Genomic DNA, 18,531 nt, shown 5'->3' on the forward strand with positions numbered 1-18,531 from the left:
GTTTCCATTAAAGGCATTATCAGTTTTAAGGGTAGCCTTTTCAATAGCAATGTTCTTTTCCAGAGAGGAAAGTGTAATAGAAAGGACTAGGTATTAGAGCAGATTTAATGTTGCTCAGAGCTTCCCCTGCTGAATACTTTCCCTTAAATGAAGATCATGTATTTAAAACTGCCCATCTAAATTAAGTCCTACTGCACAGATGGCCCTTAAGACGAGGGTTGTGTTTATCCAAAGCTGTGACTGGAGTGATGGGTGTGATTGAAAGCTGCTGCAAGGGACAGTGTCAATGATATTCTTAACTGATGAGCAGAAAGCCCCACTAATTTGTAAGGTTTAGACTCCAGGGGACCCCTTGTCTGCTGTGAAGCTGTAACAAGCATCTCTAATCTCTTTTCCCATGGATGTTGAGATTGCGTTTAAATATTATTACAAGATTAAGTAAATTGTGTGCCCAGGGAGTTCAGCACAGTAGGCTGGTGTATCTGCAATGCTGTATCTCACCAGCGGAGCCTCCAGCCTGATCCATGTTACTTCATCCAAGGAAATGCTGGCAAGACAGAGCTCTTGGCAGTCTGGAGGATCCACGGAGCACAGAGAGAATCTGGATTAGGAAGAAGTCACAGATTGCAGCCCGTAACACTTGCTCATGGGGACGTGAGCTGACAGGGATGTTAGTTAGCTGTGGTGGACGTGCTGGCCGTTAGAGTTTCACTAGGATGAGTTTCTTGGAGAAAATGGTGTTTCCCAGCATGTGCTGCTGAGTATTTCCCCTTGCGAGATGCCTGTTGATGTGTCACCCTGGCTCTGGGTCATTGAGCTGCCTATAGAGACCTTTCTCAGCAGCAAGTCCAAAGCAAACCTGCAAGCCCAGACAGCCCAAGGTGGGTATCTTCATTCTCAATCAGAATGGGACACAAGAAGCGTTTAAACTGCTCCGCTTACCAGGACAGAGTTCAGAATCTGCAAAGACAAAGCCAGATTAAAGCAGGAGCCATCAAGATAGGAGTCAAAGAGCTGATGTGTCCCTCCTGCCCTGACTTCTTGTGTTTGTTCTCAAGGGTGGAGTTCCATAACTTCACTGCTGAATTGAAGGGTATTTAGCAATATTTAACAGTGTTGGCTTGGTCAGAATAGAATGTATGAGACTTTGTGTCATATTCTGACTCAAAATGCATTCTTTAAGGTTGGAGTGGATGTTGGAATATACGCTGGCAGTGTGGTGATTTATAAAGCCATGAAGTGGAACTGCGAGCTCTGTAAAAACACGCCCAGCTTGGTAAGAAATGAAACTTTCAGATTTACAGATTGAAAGTAATGATGATAATTCATAGCAGAGTCCCTACTACATGGCACATGGCATAGTGCCATGGTTTAACCTCAGCTGGCAACTAAGTACCACATAGCCTCACTCACTCACATCTACCCTTTCCAGCAGGATGGGAGGAGAATAGGAAAAAGGTAAAATCCATGGGTTGAGATGCTAACAGTTTAAATAAAATAAAATGTAGTAGTAATAATAAAATAACAGTTGTAATGAAAAGGGAGACAATAAAAACAGAGAGGACAAATAAACCCCAATAAACACAAGTGATGCACAGCACAATTGCTCACCACCCACTGACTGATGCCCAGCCAGTCCCTGAGCAGCAAGTGGTGGATCCCAGCCAACTCCCTCCACTTTCTATACGGGGCATGATGTGCTATGGTATGGAATATCCCTTTGGCTAGTTCAGGTCAGCTCTGCTCCCTCCCAGTTCCTTGTGCCCCTCCTCGCTAGCAGAGCATGTCAGACTGAGAAGTCCTTGACTTAGAGTAAGCACCACTGAGCAACAACTAAACCATCTGTGTGTTATCAGTGTTGTTCTCATACTAAATCCAAACCACAGCACTGCACCAGCTACTACTAAGAACATTAACTCTATCCCAGCTGAAACCAGGACACAGCAGCATTAGTCCACTGTGGTCCAGTCTTAGGAAGAACAAGTAATTTGTGTAGAATTACACTGCTTAAATATTTTAGGTACTGTGTGTTCTAAGAGGAGCCCCTCTCCTTGTATTCAAGGATGGGAAGAGTCTGCTCTGTGAAAACACCAGTTCTTTGAAAAGGAAACTTTTTACAGAAGCAGATCTGTTCTGGGAAAGCTTGTTTATCTGGTCCAGGATGGAATTGGACCTTGGAAAACATCATGAACATAGCCAGCAGTCAGGTCTGTTGTCTTGGGCATGGGTTTCTCCTTCACCTCACGCCCCTGTTTGCCATTTGCCATGAAAGCAGTAGGCTTCTGATGTTCATCGGGTGGGTGCTGCTTCTTGTACTTCCACATAATTTTGGAAAGGTTCCACTTCTATTCTCAGGGATAATTCAACCGAGTCTCAAAATCTTACGTGTTTTCTTAGGACAGGATCTTTGGTTTCTGGCCAGCTCTATTTATACGTTCAGAAATGCAAGTCCTTTGCCTTGTTTAAATAAAAGTTAATGAAAACCTTCAAATGGCTTGGCAGCTATACAGTCTGTGTCTTGGATACAATAGTCAGTTTGTGCTCAGCCTGAAGTTAATGGACATCTGGGACAGTTTCTAGGTTGCTGTCAGACAGAAAGCCATTTCTGGACATTTTGCTCTTCTAGGAAAGGTTTAAATTAAGAGCACTTTCCCCCTTCCCCCCAATAACTTTTTCCTTAAACAGGATCTTTGTTTTATTCTGTGCCCTGTTATTGCTGTTCTCCCTCAACTTTTCTTTTCCAGGATATTTTTCCAGCAAGCAAAGGAGCACAATTGCAAACATGCTCAAGACATTGCTAAACCACACATAATTTAAAGAGGAAATTAGTATTTTGTTGAATAAACGGTGGTGGATAAGCTCCTGCTTTGGAACTAAAGAGCTCTTCAGCTCCAAGCTTCTGGAGGGCATCTCCTGCCCCTGGCAATGGAGCTGCTAGGGGAGCTTATCACGTTAGAGATGCTGGAATGATTTGATGATGAGCCAAAAATGGGTGCTGTTTAACCATTATCTTCCTTTCTGGTGCCAGAGACCTGCTCACTGGAGGAAAACACAGGGATATTTGAATGGGAGGTTGGAGTTCGGTTTGGTTTTGATCTCGTGTTTGAATTGCTGTGTTATTGCCCCTGTGTTGTTGATTTGTGGCTGAAGTTTCCTCTAGGTCTGGACAAACCCGTTTAGGCAAATGGGGATGTTGTTATTCCCCTAGTCCCAGCTGGGTGCTTTTGTGCCTCCAAATGAGCTGTCTCTCACTGGAGAGGCACTAACTGCATTGAAGGGCACAGTTCAGATGCACAGCTCATGGGTTTGTGCCAACCTTCGCCACTGCCAGAGGTTTGCTTTGTGCCAAAGCTGAAGTACTGAGTGACAAACTTGCCACAGTTGAACCAGCCCATCCTGCAGCCTGCCAAGGCTTTGTAGTTTCATTACCCTTACGAGCAATTCAGCGTGTATGTGGACTGATGCAGTGATGCATGCCCCTTCTGTCAGATCATCGCCAAAACTGAAAGACTGGGGCTCTTCAGTTCTCCTAAAATCAACCATTGCTTTCACCATCCGGTCTCTTTTGTACCGGTTAAACAGAAGCAGGACTGGGAATACTTCAGAAGAATCCATATTCAGACTTAGTCATTCATTTATAAGAGGTGGCTTAGCTTAACTGAAACATACTTCTAGTGAGAGCTCATACCCCAAAATAATTAGGTACAAGTAAATGATTCTAGTGCAGAGATAAGGCATACCTGTGCCAGAGATATCTTAGTTTTATCAGCTGCGTGTTACTGATACAGATACTGATACCGTACAACAGAGTTATTTTACGTTCCCGCAAGAATTTATCTACCCCATTTAAGATGGCACATCAGATGGGGAAATGCAAGTTGTGAATTTCCAGGAGGTTTGATTAAAACCAAGTTCCCCTTGACTGTGCTGAAATGTCTGTTTTAGTTTGGACTTGTGTAACTGTGTGTTTGCATGTGGTGCATTCAAATCCTTAGGTACAAGTTGCATGGGTGAATTGTGGTGTCCAGGGTCACACATGGAAAGCATTGCTTGCAATGTGTGCAAGAAAACCCATACTCCTACCTGCAAGTACAATACATTCCTTTTACCTTCATTTAAAATAGGGAAGTAATTCTGTTTGGAGGCATATGAATAAGGACAGCATTTTAGACATCAGAGGAGGGGTTTTCCCAGGGCAGTGTATGGTTGATCTCAATCTGATCATTTTCTCCAGCACTGGACATTCTTGCTGGATGAGTTCTCAGGTTGAGGATTTTGCCTCGAGAGCTTTGTTTAGCAGTTGCACTCCAGGCTGGGAATGCCTGAGAAACATCATGGTAGCCCCTGGAACTAAGCCTCAGTAAAGCCAGAAACACAAGGAGTTTTTCTGCTACAAAATGTATGTCCAACTCAGATACAGGAGAGCAGAAGTTAGGTCTTGGCCACTATCTGTAACTGTACTTAGCCCTTTTGCTATAGCAGAATAACCACTAGTGGATGGGATAGATATTTTTTGGGAAAACTTTCACTATACTATTCTAACTCTTCTGTTTTATGGCTGTGTGTTGATACCTGAACCTGGATACAACTTCTTCAAGCAGATGTTCCAGTTGGCAACGCTTCTTCCTCTCTGTTAATAAACTTCTCCCGTCTTTTTTCCAGGATTCCAATCTTTCGGTACACACTGATAATCCAGACCTGACACCGTGTTTCCAGAATACCATCCTAGCATGGATCCCCAGCATTTATCTATGGAGTGCACTGCCCTTTTATCTTCTCTACCTAAAGCACAACAAAAGAGGCTACATTGTGCTTTCCGTGTTGAGCAGGTTCAAGACGGTAAGATCGCTTTGCAGTGCTCCATGAGTAATGTGCGATCAGTGTTCAGTATCCAGGCAAGTGCTGAAATAAGGTTTAAACAAAATTTCATCTTATTTATGGGGAAACCAAAGAACCTTTTTATAGGAAACAACAGTGTAGATACAGAATTCTGAGGAAGGATACCGAAAAAGACCTGAACTGTAAGGAAATCCATCCTGCGAGTGCACCTTTCTGAGTGTTCACCCCTTTGTTGAGCCAAAACTATGCTGCTTTACCTTTACTTAAGCTTTAAACCACTGAAAACTGCAAAACAAAGACCTTAAGTTAGGTCTGGTGAGATTTTCATCATGAAAAGTAAGCACAAGAAGGTATTTTTTCAATTCAATTTCAATTCCTCTACCCACCCAATAGATACGTGATTTCATCTGCATCTTGTGCATAAGAGGTGGCTAGTGTCAGCGTCACCTCTGGTTATAGATGTCTAGATCTAAGGAAAGCAAGCAAGTCACTTTCCATAGGCCATGAGAGATCTGGGGTTATTCCTGGAGAAAAATTCCAGGCTTGTGCTTCAGGGCATGTCTGCCTTTAATCTGGATGCTGCCTGTGTTTCCAATCAAAAATGAATAGTATGGAACAAAAAGCAGGTAAATACATTAATCTTTCTCCTGGTTGCGTTTGCAAATCCCTTGGAAGACAGTTGGGATGAGATCCTTGGTTTGAGTGCAGTGGGATAGTCCCATCAGCCTGACAGCAGCAGATCAATGCAGCAGTGCTGTTGTGTTTACCCAGCTTTGATTTGCTGGGCATCTGTGAATTATAAGGGTTTTGCTTGCTCTCTGCCCCTGGAGAGGAGTTTACCAAATGCTGTGTCTGTTTGACTGCTTTCAGCTGTTTGGAGTCCTGCTGTGGTGCGTGAGCTGGGCAGATCTCTTCTACTCCTTCCACGAGCTCCTGCAAAACAGAATGCCTCCACCAGTCTATTTTGTAACCCCACTGATCGTTGGCATCACTGTGGTTTGTAGCTGTTTCTGTTTATTGCATTTAATAAAGGAACTAACTCTTTCTTAGGCAGATGAAGGAGGAAAAGGGTTCCTTTGCATTCATTGCCTTATACTGTACTCTTCTAACTGAATTGTTAGCAGTTGTATTACTGAAGCAAATTTTGCTTACCAAAAAGACCACATTTATATATATCTCTCTCATGTAGATTCAGCTGTGTAAATTAAAGTCTTTATAATGGAGAGATTGTTCTGCCTCCCATCTTGCATCTCATCTCCAGGCTTGTGACCCAGGTGTGGAGAGAATTTGGGTATGACTTTGCCTGAACAGGGAGATATGACAGAGCGTGGCTTGTGCATTGTTCAGTGTTGTGCTGAGCTTTGCAAAACTGTCTCTCTTATCTGGTGGTTGCTGCTCCGTTGCACAGAAACCAAATTGGCTTTGCCTAGGAGGACAAACAGTGGCTGTTGCATGCAAAATAAAGCAGTAAAATTTGCCTATTAAGTTTTTAAATCCTTTGGTTAGATTTTTAAATCTTATTTTTCTCGACAAGCCAGGCTTGTCCATCTGCATTGGAGAAAGGACATCTCTTACATTTGTTTAAAGCATTTGTAGCTAATATTTAATTGTGCGTAGCCTGAGGTACAACGTCTGGCTTAGAAACTGAATTCTGGAGATGAGGCTCTGAAAAGAGTAAAAACAAATTATTTTGGGAAGTTATTCATTGCTTTCTTTAGAGGAGGTTTTACCATTGAATTGTGAAAGTTATTATGGCACCTTATTTCATAGAGGTCCCATTGTTGATAATGAGTGAAATAGCTGCCAACTGAGAGTGTGAATAGGGGGAGCAGTGGGATGGGGTTATGTTCATGTGTTCCTGTATTTACTTTCGCAGCTGTTAGCAACGTTGCTTATTCAGTATGAAAGGCTGAGAGGAGTTCAGTCCTCTGGAGTGCTCATTATCTTCTGGTTTTTGTCTGTGCTTTGTGCCGTGGGGCCTTTCCGGTCTAAGATCATGACTACAGCAGAGCAGGTAAGGCTCCATCCTTGTTAGCACTTGGAGAACAGGAAATGTAGCATTAAGATCTTTGTGAAGGGAATGATTCACCCAGTTTGGAGTCAGATCAGAGCCCAGCTTTTGTGAGAGAGAAAGAGATGTTTGGTTCCGTTGCCTTGACTCAGACTTGGGGAACTGGAAGGGAGCTGGGGTTTCTCGTGCAATGTTGAAAAGCAGATTTTTCTTAGCCCAAGGCTATACTGGAAACCTGATAGACATGTGAGGGCTGTGTCAACACTGTATGTACATTAGAACAGACTCTTTTTTCTTTTCCTTTTTTCCCTTTTCCCTTTTGTAGCCCCCTTTCCCTGCCATACTTAAGTAGGGGTGGGTAGTAATTGGAGATGACACATTTTAAGATGTAATGTTCCCTTTTTGCTTAGGCAGCTTGGCCACATTATACAGCTCCATAGGCTTTCCTCTGTCAGTTCCTGATGTGCTGAGGACAGCATTTTGGCTCCAACTGTGGCTGTAAATAGAGAACAGAAAGTTGGAGGGAGAGGAAAGAAATCTGGGCTGTTATGATTCCTGTTTGAAAACATAGCAGGTTCTCGCACAGTAAGAAAGTTGTTCTGTTTTTCACAGGACCACATTTCTCTAAGTAGAGCAAAGCAGATTGCTGCACTGATTAGATCATCAAAGGCTGGGAGTGGAGAAAGAGTATTTGAAAGACATTAAGGTGATTGCTTCTCCTCAGTGAAATCAGCGTAGATTCTGTTTGGTGATTTCTGGGGGGTTTTATACTCACTTTTTGGTAACAATTAGGAGCATCATCCTTTTAGCAAGGATTTTGCTATACCAGGCTGTTGTAAACATTCCAGAGAGGCTGAATGAAACCTTAAATGACTGCTTGTGCAGAGCTTCTTCAGGAAATAGCTGCAATCCTGGTGAGACCGTTTCAAACACCACTTACAGTCAATTCTAAAGCTGTTGTAGTGGTGAATAAGTATAAATATTGGCCTATCAATGTTTGAATTAGGGTAAAATTATGGATGCAGAGCCTTAGAACAGTATGTTCTTAGGATAGGTAATGTTTCTCCTGTTCTTGCAACTGCAAGTGATGCGAGGGGTTAACCAATGCAAGGGAGTATCACAAGGACCAAATATACTTGTCTTGCGCTTAAACCTTTTAAGTGAACAATGACAGCATTCACAGCTACATTAAGGTATGAAAGAGCTGTATAAGAGCCATACACTTGCAGCAAGAAGTTTTAAGTCAACCACAGACTTATGTGAGTAGGGAAGGAAATATCTCTAGAGCAGTTAGAACTGTTACTATGCAATACAGTGGGTTTTTGCAGCTTCTTCTGAAAGTATTTAACACTGCTTGTCAGTGACAAGGTACTAAAGGAAATGGATGTTCTCTGATCTGGGTTGACAATTCCTATGCGTAAGACGTGATCTTGCTAGAGCCCCGGGAGGTAATTTAAAAGGATGTCATGCAGCCCTGATCCCAGAGGGTGTCTGCATGCAGTGAAGATGTAGAAGCACTTTGAACTTGACATAATTTAATGAAAAGCTTGGAGATAAGCATGTTCTTAGGCAATTTACACAGTGTGTGCATATTTTTGTACGATAATTCTTGCTAGCAACGACTTTGCAATGTTCAGCTGTACAGGCAGAAATGAATTGCCAAAAGAAGCTGTGAAAAAGTGTCAGAGAAAGAGATGGAGTGTGTATATGTGTGTGTGTGTGTTGGGGGGGTGGGAAGTGCAATAAAAACAATCATTTACTGTGTTTCTTCTCCCCTCTAGGGCCAAGTAAATGAAAGGTTCAGGTTTACAACATTTTACATCTACTTTGCTTTGATAATCATGGAGTTGATCCTTTCATGTTTTAAAGAAAAGCCTCCATTTTTTTCCCCTGTTAGTACGGATCCTGTAAGTGTTTTTACTTTGCTTTCTTTGCATTTGACAGACTAGATCGTGGCTTGAGAGTTCCACTGAGAATACTTGTCATTGAAAACAGCTTTGGGTTGTCACTGAGATTGCAGTAATTAGTGACCCCCTTACAGAGCACTGGGTATGGAGAGCAATATTGGGGTTTGAAGCCTTTTTCCATTATATGTGCCATCATTAGTGACTAATGCTGTTTAGTGAAAGCATCTCTCCTACTTGCTGCTTCACAGCACTTTAGATTACATTTATGAACATTGAAGTGCAATAGGAATTATTTCAAGAGTTGTTTTTGTGGAGATATTGGTCTGCTTGCTTAACATTCATTTAGAGTTAGCTAAAGTCTCTAAGGGTTGTCTTAATAAATGAGTTCTATATGTATTGAGAATAGACATGGAAAAACATTAATAACAGAAGATATTAGCGGTGTCACAGGTTAAATTTCTTCTCCAATTCATAAAATGGTGTCTATGATTGGATTTGTGTTTGAACCGAGCTGAGAGAGAAGCCGAGTTTGTTTCTTAAAATGAACATTTCAGAAACTATAGAGTGACATTTCACTTTGTGTGATTTAAAGGCAATATATAAAGCAATTTTTAAAGATGAAGACATGGCAAATTAAAGAAATGAATTTGGTGTCTCGTTAGGACATAGGTACATACATGTGATATGCCATATAATATACCAAAACTGATCAAAGTAGACTGTTGTCTTATTAAAGTAATGGTAAATGTCTTGCTTTATTTATTTTGGTGTTTGGTTTTCTTTTCTCCCATAACTTTATTATAGAATCCATGTCCAGAGTTAACTTCAGGCTTCCTCTCAAGATTGACATTTTGGTGGTTTACAAGGTAAGCTTCTCTTTTCAAGCTGTTGGACAGCTGACACCCCCAAGCTCATACTTGTGATGTATGTTATACAGCGTTAGCAACACAGAGATTTTTCCTCTGACAGCAGTTGAAGTTGGATGCTCTTTCATCCACAGTGGTGTCAGCACTTCTAGCAGTTGCCTTTTCAGAAACAGCTTTTGGAGTGCTCATACTGCTCAAACTTCTTCGCTGAGCAGTAGTGGCAACAACTGTGGCATGACTAATAGGGTATACAGCCTGGTTGTGCTTCCTGCGTGCTGGAGTATAACCTAAACCAGGATGTAAGGCTGTTCCGCAAGATTAACTAATGCAACCTTTCACCCACCTGAGAATGCGTTTTGTTTGCTCTTGAGGTTCGTGGATGAATGCTCTTTTATAAGGATATTTTCTGTGCAAGAGGGAAAGTAAAAGGGTTATGCATACAAATGATTACCACCAACTGATACTGCTGTCAAAAGGCATGCGTATTAAAGATGGAAATTTGAGATAGGACTTACTACTACTCCATGATAAGAGGTGGAATAGCTGTCAAAGGTTAAGATCCAGTTTTTCCATAGTGGCTGAGGGTGTTGAGATCTTCATTCTTCTGTCTATGTAACTTTATTGTCCTGGCAACAGCCCTGTAAGGGTTTTTTTAAGTGAGAGTGAGATCCTTCTAAACTTCAGAGTTTTGAACTCTCAGCTTCTCCATTGAGATTCTTGGCAATTACATGTTTGCACCCCTTGACAAAATTCCTGTCACAGTTGAGGAACTGTAGTTTTCAGAGAAATCTGGTTTTCCTTTAACTTACATGAGCTCCTCTTTTGCATTTTGTTCACCTCTGACAGTTATTCCAGATAGACTTAATTTATTTTCCCTTCCCAAGCTTCACAAGTTCATTTAAATGCTTCTGGTGGTTGGTTTTTGTTGTCCCCTTTTTTTTCCTGAAGTGATGTTTTCAATCAAATACATGTAAGCAGATCTATGCACTGTCCTTTCCTTAATTGCAAGCTTCAATATAAGGAACAGAGGGAGATGGGTGTATAGATGAACAAAGGGTGTAATTATCACCCTTCCTGTGGAGAAGTGTCTTCTTGCTTTTGTTAGCTTAATAGTCTCAGAGTTATTAGCAATGCTTTAAGTTCTATTGGCTAAACTGAATTGGACTGTTTTCCTCCATATGTGCAGCATGGCAATTCTTGGGTACAAAAGGCCCCTTGAAGATAAAGATTTGTGGTCGCTGAATGAAGATGATGCTTCAAAAGTTATTGTGCAGCAACTAACTAAAGAGTGGGAGAAAGAAAAAGCAGTGTGCAAAGAGTAAGTATACGACCAAGTCTGCAAACAGATTGATCTGAGTCATCTCAACATTAAGTAAGCTGCTCGTCTCTGAAAATAAGGCAACTAAAACCGGCACCTGCCTCTTCAACCCGTCTGTTCTTCCTTCAAGTTAACTGTCAAATTGGCCTATTTTAATATGCCAAGGCAGAGGAAATTAGGCTCTGGGGCTTGTGTACCACTGACACACTTTTTAGCTAGGTGCTTAAAGTCTGCATGTGCAGGTAGTGCCATTTGCCATGTGGAGAAGGGCGGAAAATGCATAAGCAGAAGGGATTGAATTGGTTGGGTTGCAGAAAATTAACATCTTTAATCACTGAGCTGGTAGATGTCTAACCCCCTAATTGCATCCCTCCTGGGCATGTTAAAGCACAACTTCTAGGCATCATAAACCAAAAAGGATTCCTCATCATCCCCATCATGAGTTTTTTGGCCTATTTTTAGCCTTAAGGCTCTTAAGAGTGAGCAACTCTTCACTTCCGAGCAGTAAAGACAGGAAACTTGACACATGTGAAAGGCAGGAGGGCAGGAGATATCCTGCTTTGATTGCTGAGGCCCTACTCATGTTGCCTAGAAAGTTAGTAGCAAAACTCTCATAGTCTTTGATGGAAATGGGGAGGGTCCGAACTTACGTATAGTTACATCCATGCTGGAGAGGATATCCTTTTTATTGCATGTTCTGTCCTAATTTAATCTTCAGAAATTATCTATTGTGCAACTGTATTTCCTTCTCCCATTGGTTAGTGTCCAAAACGTTTCCAAACAAATAGGTATGATAATAGAGTGTTTCAAATGAAAACGTCAATAAGGAGGAGGCCTGCACTTCCATTTCCTTTCATTGTGGAGATTTTTTTCTCCATGTGGAGGCTTTCCTCTGTTCTCTTCTGTGCGTGTCCTTGCCAAATTGGAAATACCCTATTATGTGATAATATTAGGAGAGGGTTGTAAGGTTCTTGGCAAGGCTAAATATGATTTGGAGGTTCCACTTCACAGCTCAGATCTGAAATGTTTCCAGCACTAACACCAGCAGCTTGTCCACCAGTGCTCGGTGTGTATGTGCGTTGTGGTTTTATACTTCAGCTTTTATTTTTCTCTTAATGTCTCTATTTTTACAGCATGGAATAACGTGCGTTGTCTGGGTCCTGCTCTTTTTGCACAGACATAAATCTCACTCCCCTCAGGCTTTTAATATAGTAAGAGCACAGCCCTTGTGCGGAAGTGCCAAGGGTCCAGGAAAACTTTTGCTAGGAAACCAGAAACCGTGCCTGGAGTTTTGCCGTGGGATTCATTGTGTTTTGGAAGTGATTCGTACAAACTGGGGCCAGTTGGCAATGAATTAAACTGTAAATTCTGGCTTGTATTTAGCTCAGGTAAAATTGTGTGGCGACTGTATTAATGATTCTAAGGTGAGGAAAAGAGCAAAAACAAAGCAAATCAGTGTACTCCATATTGCTGGGTTTCACATAACACTAAAAGCTTCATGGCTCAGCTTATTCCTCAATTACAGGGAGGTATTCTCAATTACTTCATGTCAAATAACATTAGTGATAGTTGCTTGGCAGCCATTGGAAATACTTATTTTAACTCATTAAAGCTGCTCTGAGCAAGTTTTTATGACATTAAAAACGCTGTGTCAAGCTGTACACATATTGCAAGTGTAATGGAAAATATTTGCAGTGTACATAGTAGTAATTTCTTTTAACGTACTTGATCAGTCGCAACTCTGGGATGGGAAAATTTTAAAGTTATTGCATGGTAATGATTAGCACACTTCTATTGTTCCTAAACCTATAAACCCTTTTTTGCTTCACAGCTGTCTTGTGAATTACTGTTTAATAATTGCTAATAATTCATTTGCCACTAATGAGTAACAGGAGATCTCAGTGTGGATTTAAGTTGTTGTTACAAAGCGTGCAAAGAGTGTTTTTTCCTTTGCTCTCTATGCATGTACGGCTGAAGTCTCTACTCACTCATTTTACTAATAAATGCAGTTGCTTCTGAGAAAGAGCCGTGCTGGATGGAGAAGAGAGATCTGAAACCCATTTTGCCTCATTTTTAGTTAGCTTCAGATTTTGAAGACTATACTTATGAAGACAAATGGAAGATGCAGAGCCTTGTCTTTGCCATTGAGAGGGCTGTGTGTTTTCCCATGAGATAATTACCTTCTATTATCTGCCGTGCTATAAATAATGGAAACCAGACGCATGCTTCTTGCTTTGATAAAAAGCTGGGTGTGAGCAGTCCCACACGCTGCTGAAAACCTGACCTCACCTAGCTACCGGTAGTAAACACTAGAAGTGCATTTTCTCCCTTTGGGATTTTATACTGCAAAAGAACTATTGTGCTGCTGTTAGCTCACTGTAATAAACCTTTTTAACAGCCCAAAGCTAAGGGCAAGTAGTCTTGTTTCTTCAAATCCTTCAATGAGTTTAACAGCCTTGGTTGCTAGAAAAATAAGGCTTTGCTCATAAACTCTCCAGGTTTGATCTGGAAGGACAAAGACAACACTGTTTGTTCCTGTCTGGGAGGGGGTTAGTGGAAATAAATGTCTGGTTTAGGTTCTCCCCCTGCCCTTAAACTTTACTGCAAAGAAATTGGGATTTGGGAATGCCTTTGTTTTAAAAGGATGTGAACAAGTTCCTACCTGTGGACTGTTAGTCACAGTGATCGTTTTGAATGCTCACAGGCTGTTGGAATGATTTGACTCTGCAGCCAGCCAGCTCCAAGAAATCTGTGCACTCTTTATGAAGAATCATAAACCCAACCTCACCCGGTTGCACTTACAAGTTATTCTTCAAATGCCTTCTTGTAAGTCTTCACTGTTCCTAGGCTGTCTCTTCCATCCGTCGCTTCTTATAAGGCTTATGTGTCCCAGACTCATTTCCTTCTCCCTGCTCCACCTGGGCTTAACCTTCCTGGCTGACATTCAGGAAATTGTTCTTTAGGTCCTTTAGCCCCCAAGAAACAACAGCAGTTCAGTGTTTGCTGGTGGAAAAGCTGCTCTTTGAGAGCAATTCAGAGAGAGCATCCCCTCTTTATTGATGGGCAACAGAAGTCAGGTGCCTAAACCCCATTAGGTGCTTCCCGAAAACCTACCTGGAGCCCTGGAGAGCAGCATGGACTGTTCGGTCCATTTGTCGTCAAAGAGCTTTGCAGAAGAGGTCGCTTTTGTTGGCTTACTTTGCAGATGGAGAAAGAGAGGCACAAAGTAAGAAAGGGACACAGTCAAACAGTGGTTAAATGCTTAAATTAGCATCTGAGTAAAACTTGGCACCTAAACCCAAAGTTTTTGTCCTGGAGGAACCTCAGTCAGCCATGGCCCAGGTGGCTCAGCTTTGGAGGTGCTATGGTTTGTAATCTTTCAAGTTTCCAGGAATGCAAAGCTCTATTTAGAGAGGGCTGTGTCTGCATCCTCTCTTAGCTTGGCATGTAATTCAATACTTGTCTCTCCAGAGGGATCCAGGCTACTAGCTGTGTCATCAGATAAGGCTAAAGGGTTAGTACAGCTACTGATTGAGTAACAAATACAGTCTCAGAAAGAATAGGTGCGGGTGCCTTTTGAGGTATGTAAATAACAACTGTTAGAGAATTCCTTTACAAGAAATTGGTGATTCAAGGTCAACTCTGTCCTCTGCTAAAGGAATTCAAGCCTTCATCTCCTGTTCCTTTGGGCCATGTTCTCATCCCATGGTGATTGATTTTCTGGCCTAGGGGGTGCACTCCGTAAGTACTGCAGAAAAAGAAGACTTATTACACAAGAGGGGCTGTCTCTGAGCACATCTCGATCTTGTTGAAAGTCTTGCTGTTCATCAGGAGCAGAGCAGAGAAAGGAGCAGACTGTTAGATGTTACCGCAGTGCTGTACACATAGGGCAGTGACATTGTCAGCCATCTCTAATTGCTAGTTTCATTCCTCTAGGAAGGAAGATGTGACATATATGAAGAAATCTAACAATGTGCTGAATCACATTGGTGATGGTCCGGAGGAAGCAGAAGTTCTGATCAGAGACAAAAAGCACAATAGAAAGCCTTCCTTTCTCAAAGCTTTGTTGAGGACCTTTGGGCCATATTTCTTAATCGGTTCCTTCTTCAAGCTGATACAAGACCTGCTTTCTTTCGTCAACCCTCAGCTGTTAAGGTTGGTTCACTGCGTGAGTAGTTTCTATGCGTAATCCCCATGGAGGCTTAGCTTTGGCATGAAGTATTTGTTTTTCAAATGCATAGCTAGCTTCCACTCACAGTGCTGCATGTGTGTGCTCCCTCACCTTCCCACTGAACTGCCTGAAAACAGTTCTTTATTGTGGACTGAGCTGTAAATTGGGCAAGCTTCACTGAAGCAGTGATTCATAAATCACCCATCACCAACAGACAGCTTTGAATTACAAATTACCTGTTGCTCTGTGCAGCAATCCAAAGCAATTTCTCCCCATGTCTAAAGGATTACTTGTGAAATCAAAGCGAAGCACTGCTTGTTGGATCCAGCAGTCTCTGTACGTCTGATACCCACATGTGTTACCACAGGGGTGGTGGCTGCAGCTGTAGCATGACTTGATACACAGATGAAGTGTGGTGCTCAAGTGTGTGGTGCTTTGGCCTTGCTGTTGTAATCTGGGGAAGCTTTTGCACCATTTAGATGAGTTCATGTGTTAGTTGTGCACAGCAATGGGAATGTGTGAGGCACAATTGCAGTCAATTTCCATGTGAAAGTAAATTGCTCTCTTTCTTTCTAATAGAGCCACAATCTTGACAAAGTGGTATGTCCTCAGATGCTCCTTGTATGAGGAACATCCATACCTCCCATCTCCAGGGGAGACCAGTTGCTGAGCCTGATCCATAATGGAATTTGCATGATCCCCACATTGTTTTCTCTGTTAGTGTTATCCCTCAAGTGAGAAACTCACCACATAATCATTAACTAAGGAAAAAACAGTGGAAATACCAGCATTTCTCTCAAACAATTATTCTCTCAGTTTTAAATTGATGGAAAAGCACACAGTCCTGTTAATGCATGAGAGAGGAATGGAGGTTGGATGGAGGCCACAGGTAGATGTGGGGAAGGGAGAAAGAAAGGGCCCTGCTCCTATATGGTGTCTCTTAAAATAGCACCAGTGTGGAACTGTGTTCTGAGATCATGTTGTTCTGTGGGTAGTTTGTGACATGCCCAGAAATATGCTAAGCAGAGGGTCCAATCCAGTATGGTGACATTTAATAGCTTACAGTCTGTCTTCTCCTGGAGTCCCTCTTGAAGAGGGGGCAGCTGGCTTCCTTCTGGGAGCACATTAAGCATGATCTATTCTGGGAATTTCTCAAATCTGCCTAAATTCCTGGATATGTTGTCACTGGTATCTCAAGGCGTACGATGGGGAATTTCTTCTCAAGCCTGAATTCCTGCAGCCTTGGAAAATGCACTGCTAGTGGTAAGAGAAAATGAAGCAGCCATGGCTGTCTGGCATATTGCATGTAAGACAGTTTTATGTCTCTAAAAGGACTGCTGAATCCCATGCTGGATCTGTGAGGAAGAGGTTTTCCTGAAGCTGTCCACTTACAGCATGAACTGATGCAGTGCAGAAGGAATATCTCTATGGAATGGAAGAAAGATGTAGCAACCTCATGCTTCTAACGCAAGGCTTTGGAGTCTGATTTGTAGTTTCCTGGTGTATCTTCCCCCTGCTGGTTATTTGAACCATGGAGTCAAATCTTTGTTCCTCCCATATTTTAACCATCCAATACTCTGGTCAGGAGACTGAAATCACCAGTGTGATTTTTGAGTACACTGGACATTGCCGTATGTTATTCTCCTTGTGTGACAGTGTGCAGGGAGAGCGGCTGTGTGCAGTAAGAAATGGCTTATTAATAAAAGATGACACACCAGTTTAATAGTACTGAAAAAGGAGGAGTGAAGAACTCTTTATGCATCCATCCAGGAGGATGTCTTTTAATCTAGCTTCTTTTTATGGGAAAACACCCCAGGCAGAAGCACTTGGGCTGCTTGAAAAGGATTTGGGTAAGAAGCTGGTTTCGCCTGCTTTACTACACAGTCCTACTGTGTCCTATCATTCACCTCTTGCCCTGGGGGGCTGCCTAACCGAGCTCAGACAGTGAGCCATGTGTTTAAACGCTGGATCTCAGGGGAAACCCTAAAGTATTTCATTTTCTCCAGCCTCATTTCCAAATGGACTTACTCACTGGCAAAGCCTAGGGTTTTACTGTTGGATCTTTGCAATGTTGTTTGAGTGAGATCGTAACTCAGCTCGCATCCTGGAGAGCTGTTTACTTTCTGTGGTTAGAGAGAGGATGTGGCACGATGCCACAGTTGAGAGAAGCTGTGTTATGTCCCATGAAACTTACTGCATGTGTTTTATTTTTGTTTCTTTTTTCTTTTCCTTCCCCAATCTCCTGGAAAAAACCCAGTGCATTAATTGGCTTCATTAAGAACAAAGATGCCCCAGCCTGGTGGGGATTTGTGATTGCTGCTTTGATGTTTATCTGTGCTGTGCTGCAGACACTCATACTTCACCAGCATTTCCAGTACTGCTTTGTTACTGGGATGCGGCTGAGAACTGGGATCACTGGAGTGATATACCGAAAGGTAAGACTGGAATCATTTCGTGGGCTGGAGGATCAGTGTATAAGCCAAGCAAGTGGCCTCCGTTCTGAAATATTTAGGGAAGAGCAGGCATATTGAAGAATAGCCTCCTGGAATAGAAAAGACTGGGGGTTTGGTGAGTTTTTAGCAGTACCTCTGTCATTCTTTATGGAATTTTCTAGTGGTCAGCAACTTAATGTTGGTTGATCACCAGCCATATCACAGGCATCTGCTGGTTCACTTTAACTATTCAGAAACAGGATCCAGGAGAATAGCATGTCTGTGCTGTGGGTTGATGAGATGCAACTAGGTTTTCCTCACAATGCTACACACTGCTTGAGATAGAGTGAACCATTTCATGAAGTCTTGTTCTTTGGAGATTCTGAATTGATGTAGGTGTGAATTATTTTATTCTTGCTGGAGAAGCACATTCTGGGGAGTGTCTTCTGATAATCACAGAATCATAGAATAGTTTGGGTTGGAAAGGACCTTAAGATCATCCAGTTCCAACCCCCCTGCCATGGGCAGGGACACCCCACACTAAACCATGCCACCCAAGGCCTCATCCAACCTGGCCTTGAACACTGCCAGGGATGGAGCATTCACAACTTCCTTGGGCAACCCATTCCAGTGCCTCACCACCCTCTCAGTAAAGAATTTCTTCCTTATATCCAATCTAAAATAATAACGGAGAATTTCTCCTCTGTGCCTCTCCATATGTATCAGGATTGTGAAACTACTGAATCTCTCTTCTTTCTCAGTCCTTGGTCATTACAAACTCAGCGAAGCGCTCATCTACTGTTGGAGAAATCGTCAACTTGATGTCAGTGGATGCCCAGCGGTTCATGGACCTGATGACCTTCCTGAACATGCTGTGGTCTGCACCACTCCAGATATTCCTGGCTTTGTATTTCCTCTGGCAGGTACAGGCATTGGGACTTTTTTCTTCAGGATTTGTCTGAATGATGAGCAAGCTTTCTGTGGTGG

At 42.3% G+C, this 18,531-nt stretch overlaps 1 protein-coding gene across 1 annotated transcript in view; it reads left to right on the forward strand.

Annotated features, from left to right (window-relative positions):
• ABCC3 (ATP binding cassette subfamily C member 3) overlaps positions 1-18,531 on the forward strand; it is a gene marked incomplete at its 3' end in the record, with an annotated part of 49,870 nt that overhangs the window by 10,290 nt on the left and 21,049 nt on the right. Inside the window, exons 2-10 of the mRNA XM_080629676.1 lie at positions 4,663-4,839; positions 5,710-5,835; positions 6,716-6,853; positions 8,632-8,757; positions 9,562-9,623; positions 10,810-10,941; positions 14,878-15,096; positions 17,370-17,547; positions 18,306-18,467. Coding sequence (XP_080485802.1) covers positions 4,663-4,839; positions 5,710-5,835; positions 6,716-6,853; positions 8,632-8,757; positions 9,562-9,623; positions 10,810-10,941; positions 14,878-15,096; positions 17,370-17,547; positions 18,306-18,467 — 1,320 coding nt within the window. The remainder of the gene's footprint in view (positions 1-4,662; positions 4,840-5,709; positions 5,836-6,715; positions 6,854-8,631; positions 8,758-9,561; positions 9,624-10,809; positions 10,942-14,877; positions 15,097-17,369; positions 17,548-18,305; positions 18,468-18,531) is intronic.

Source organism: Psittacula echo, assembly GCF_963264785.1.
Source record: "Psittacula echo genome assembly, chromosome: 14".
Classification (NCBI taxonomy): Eukaryota; Metazoa; Chordata; class Aves; order Psittaciformes; family Psittacidae; genus Psittacula; species Psittacula echo.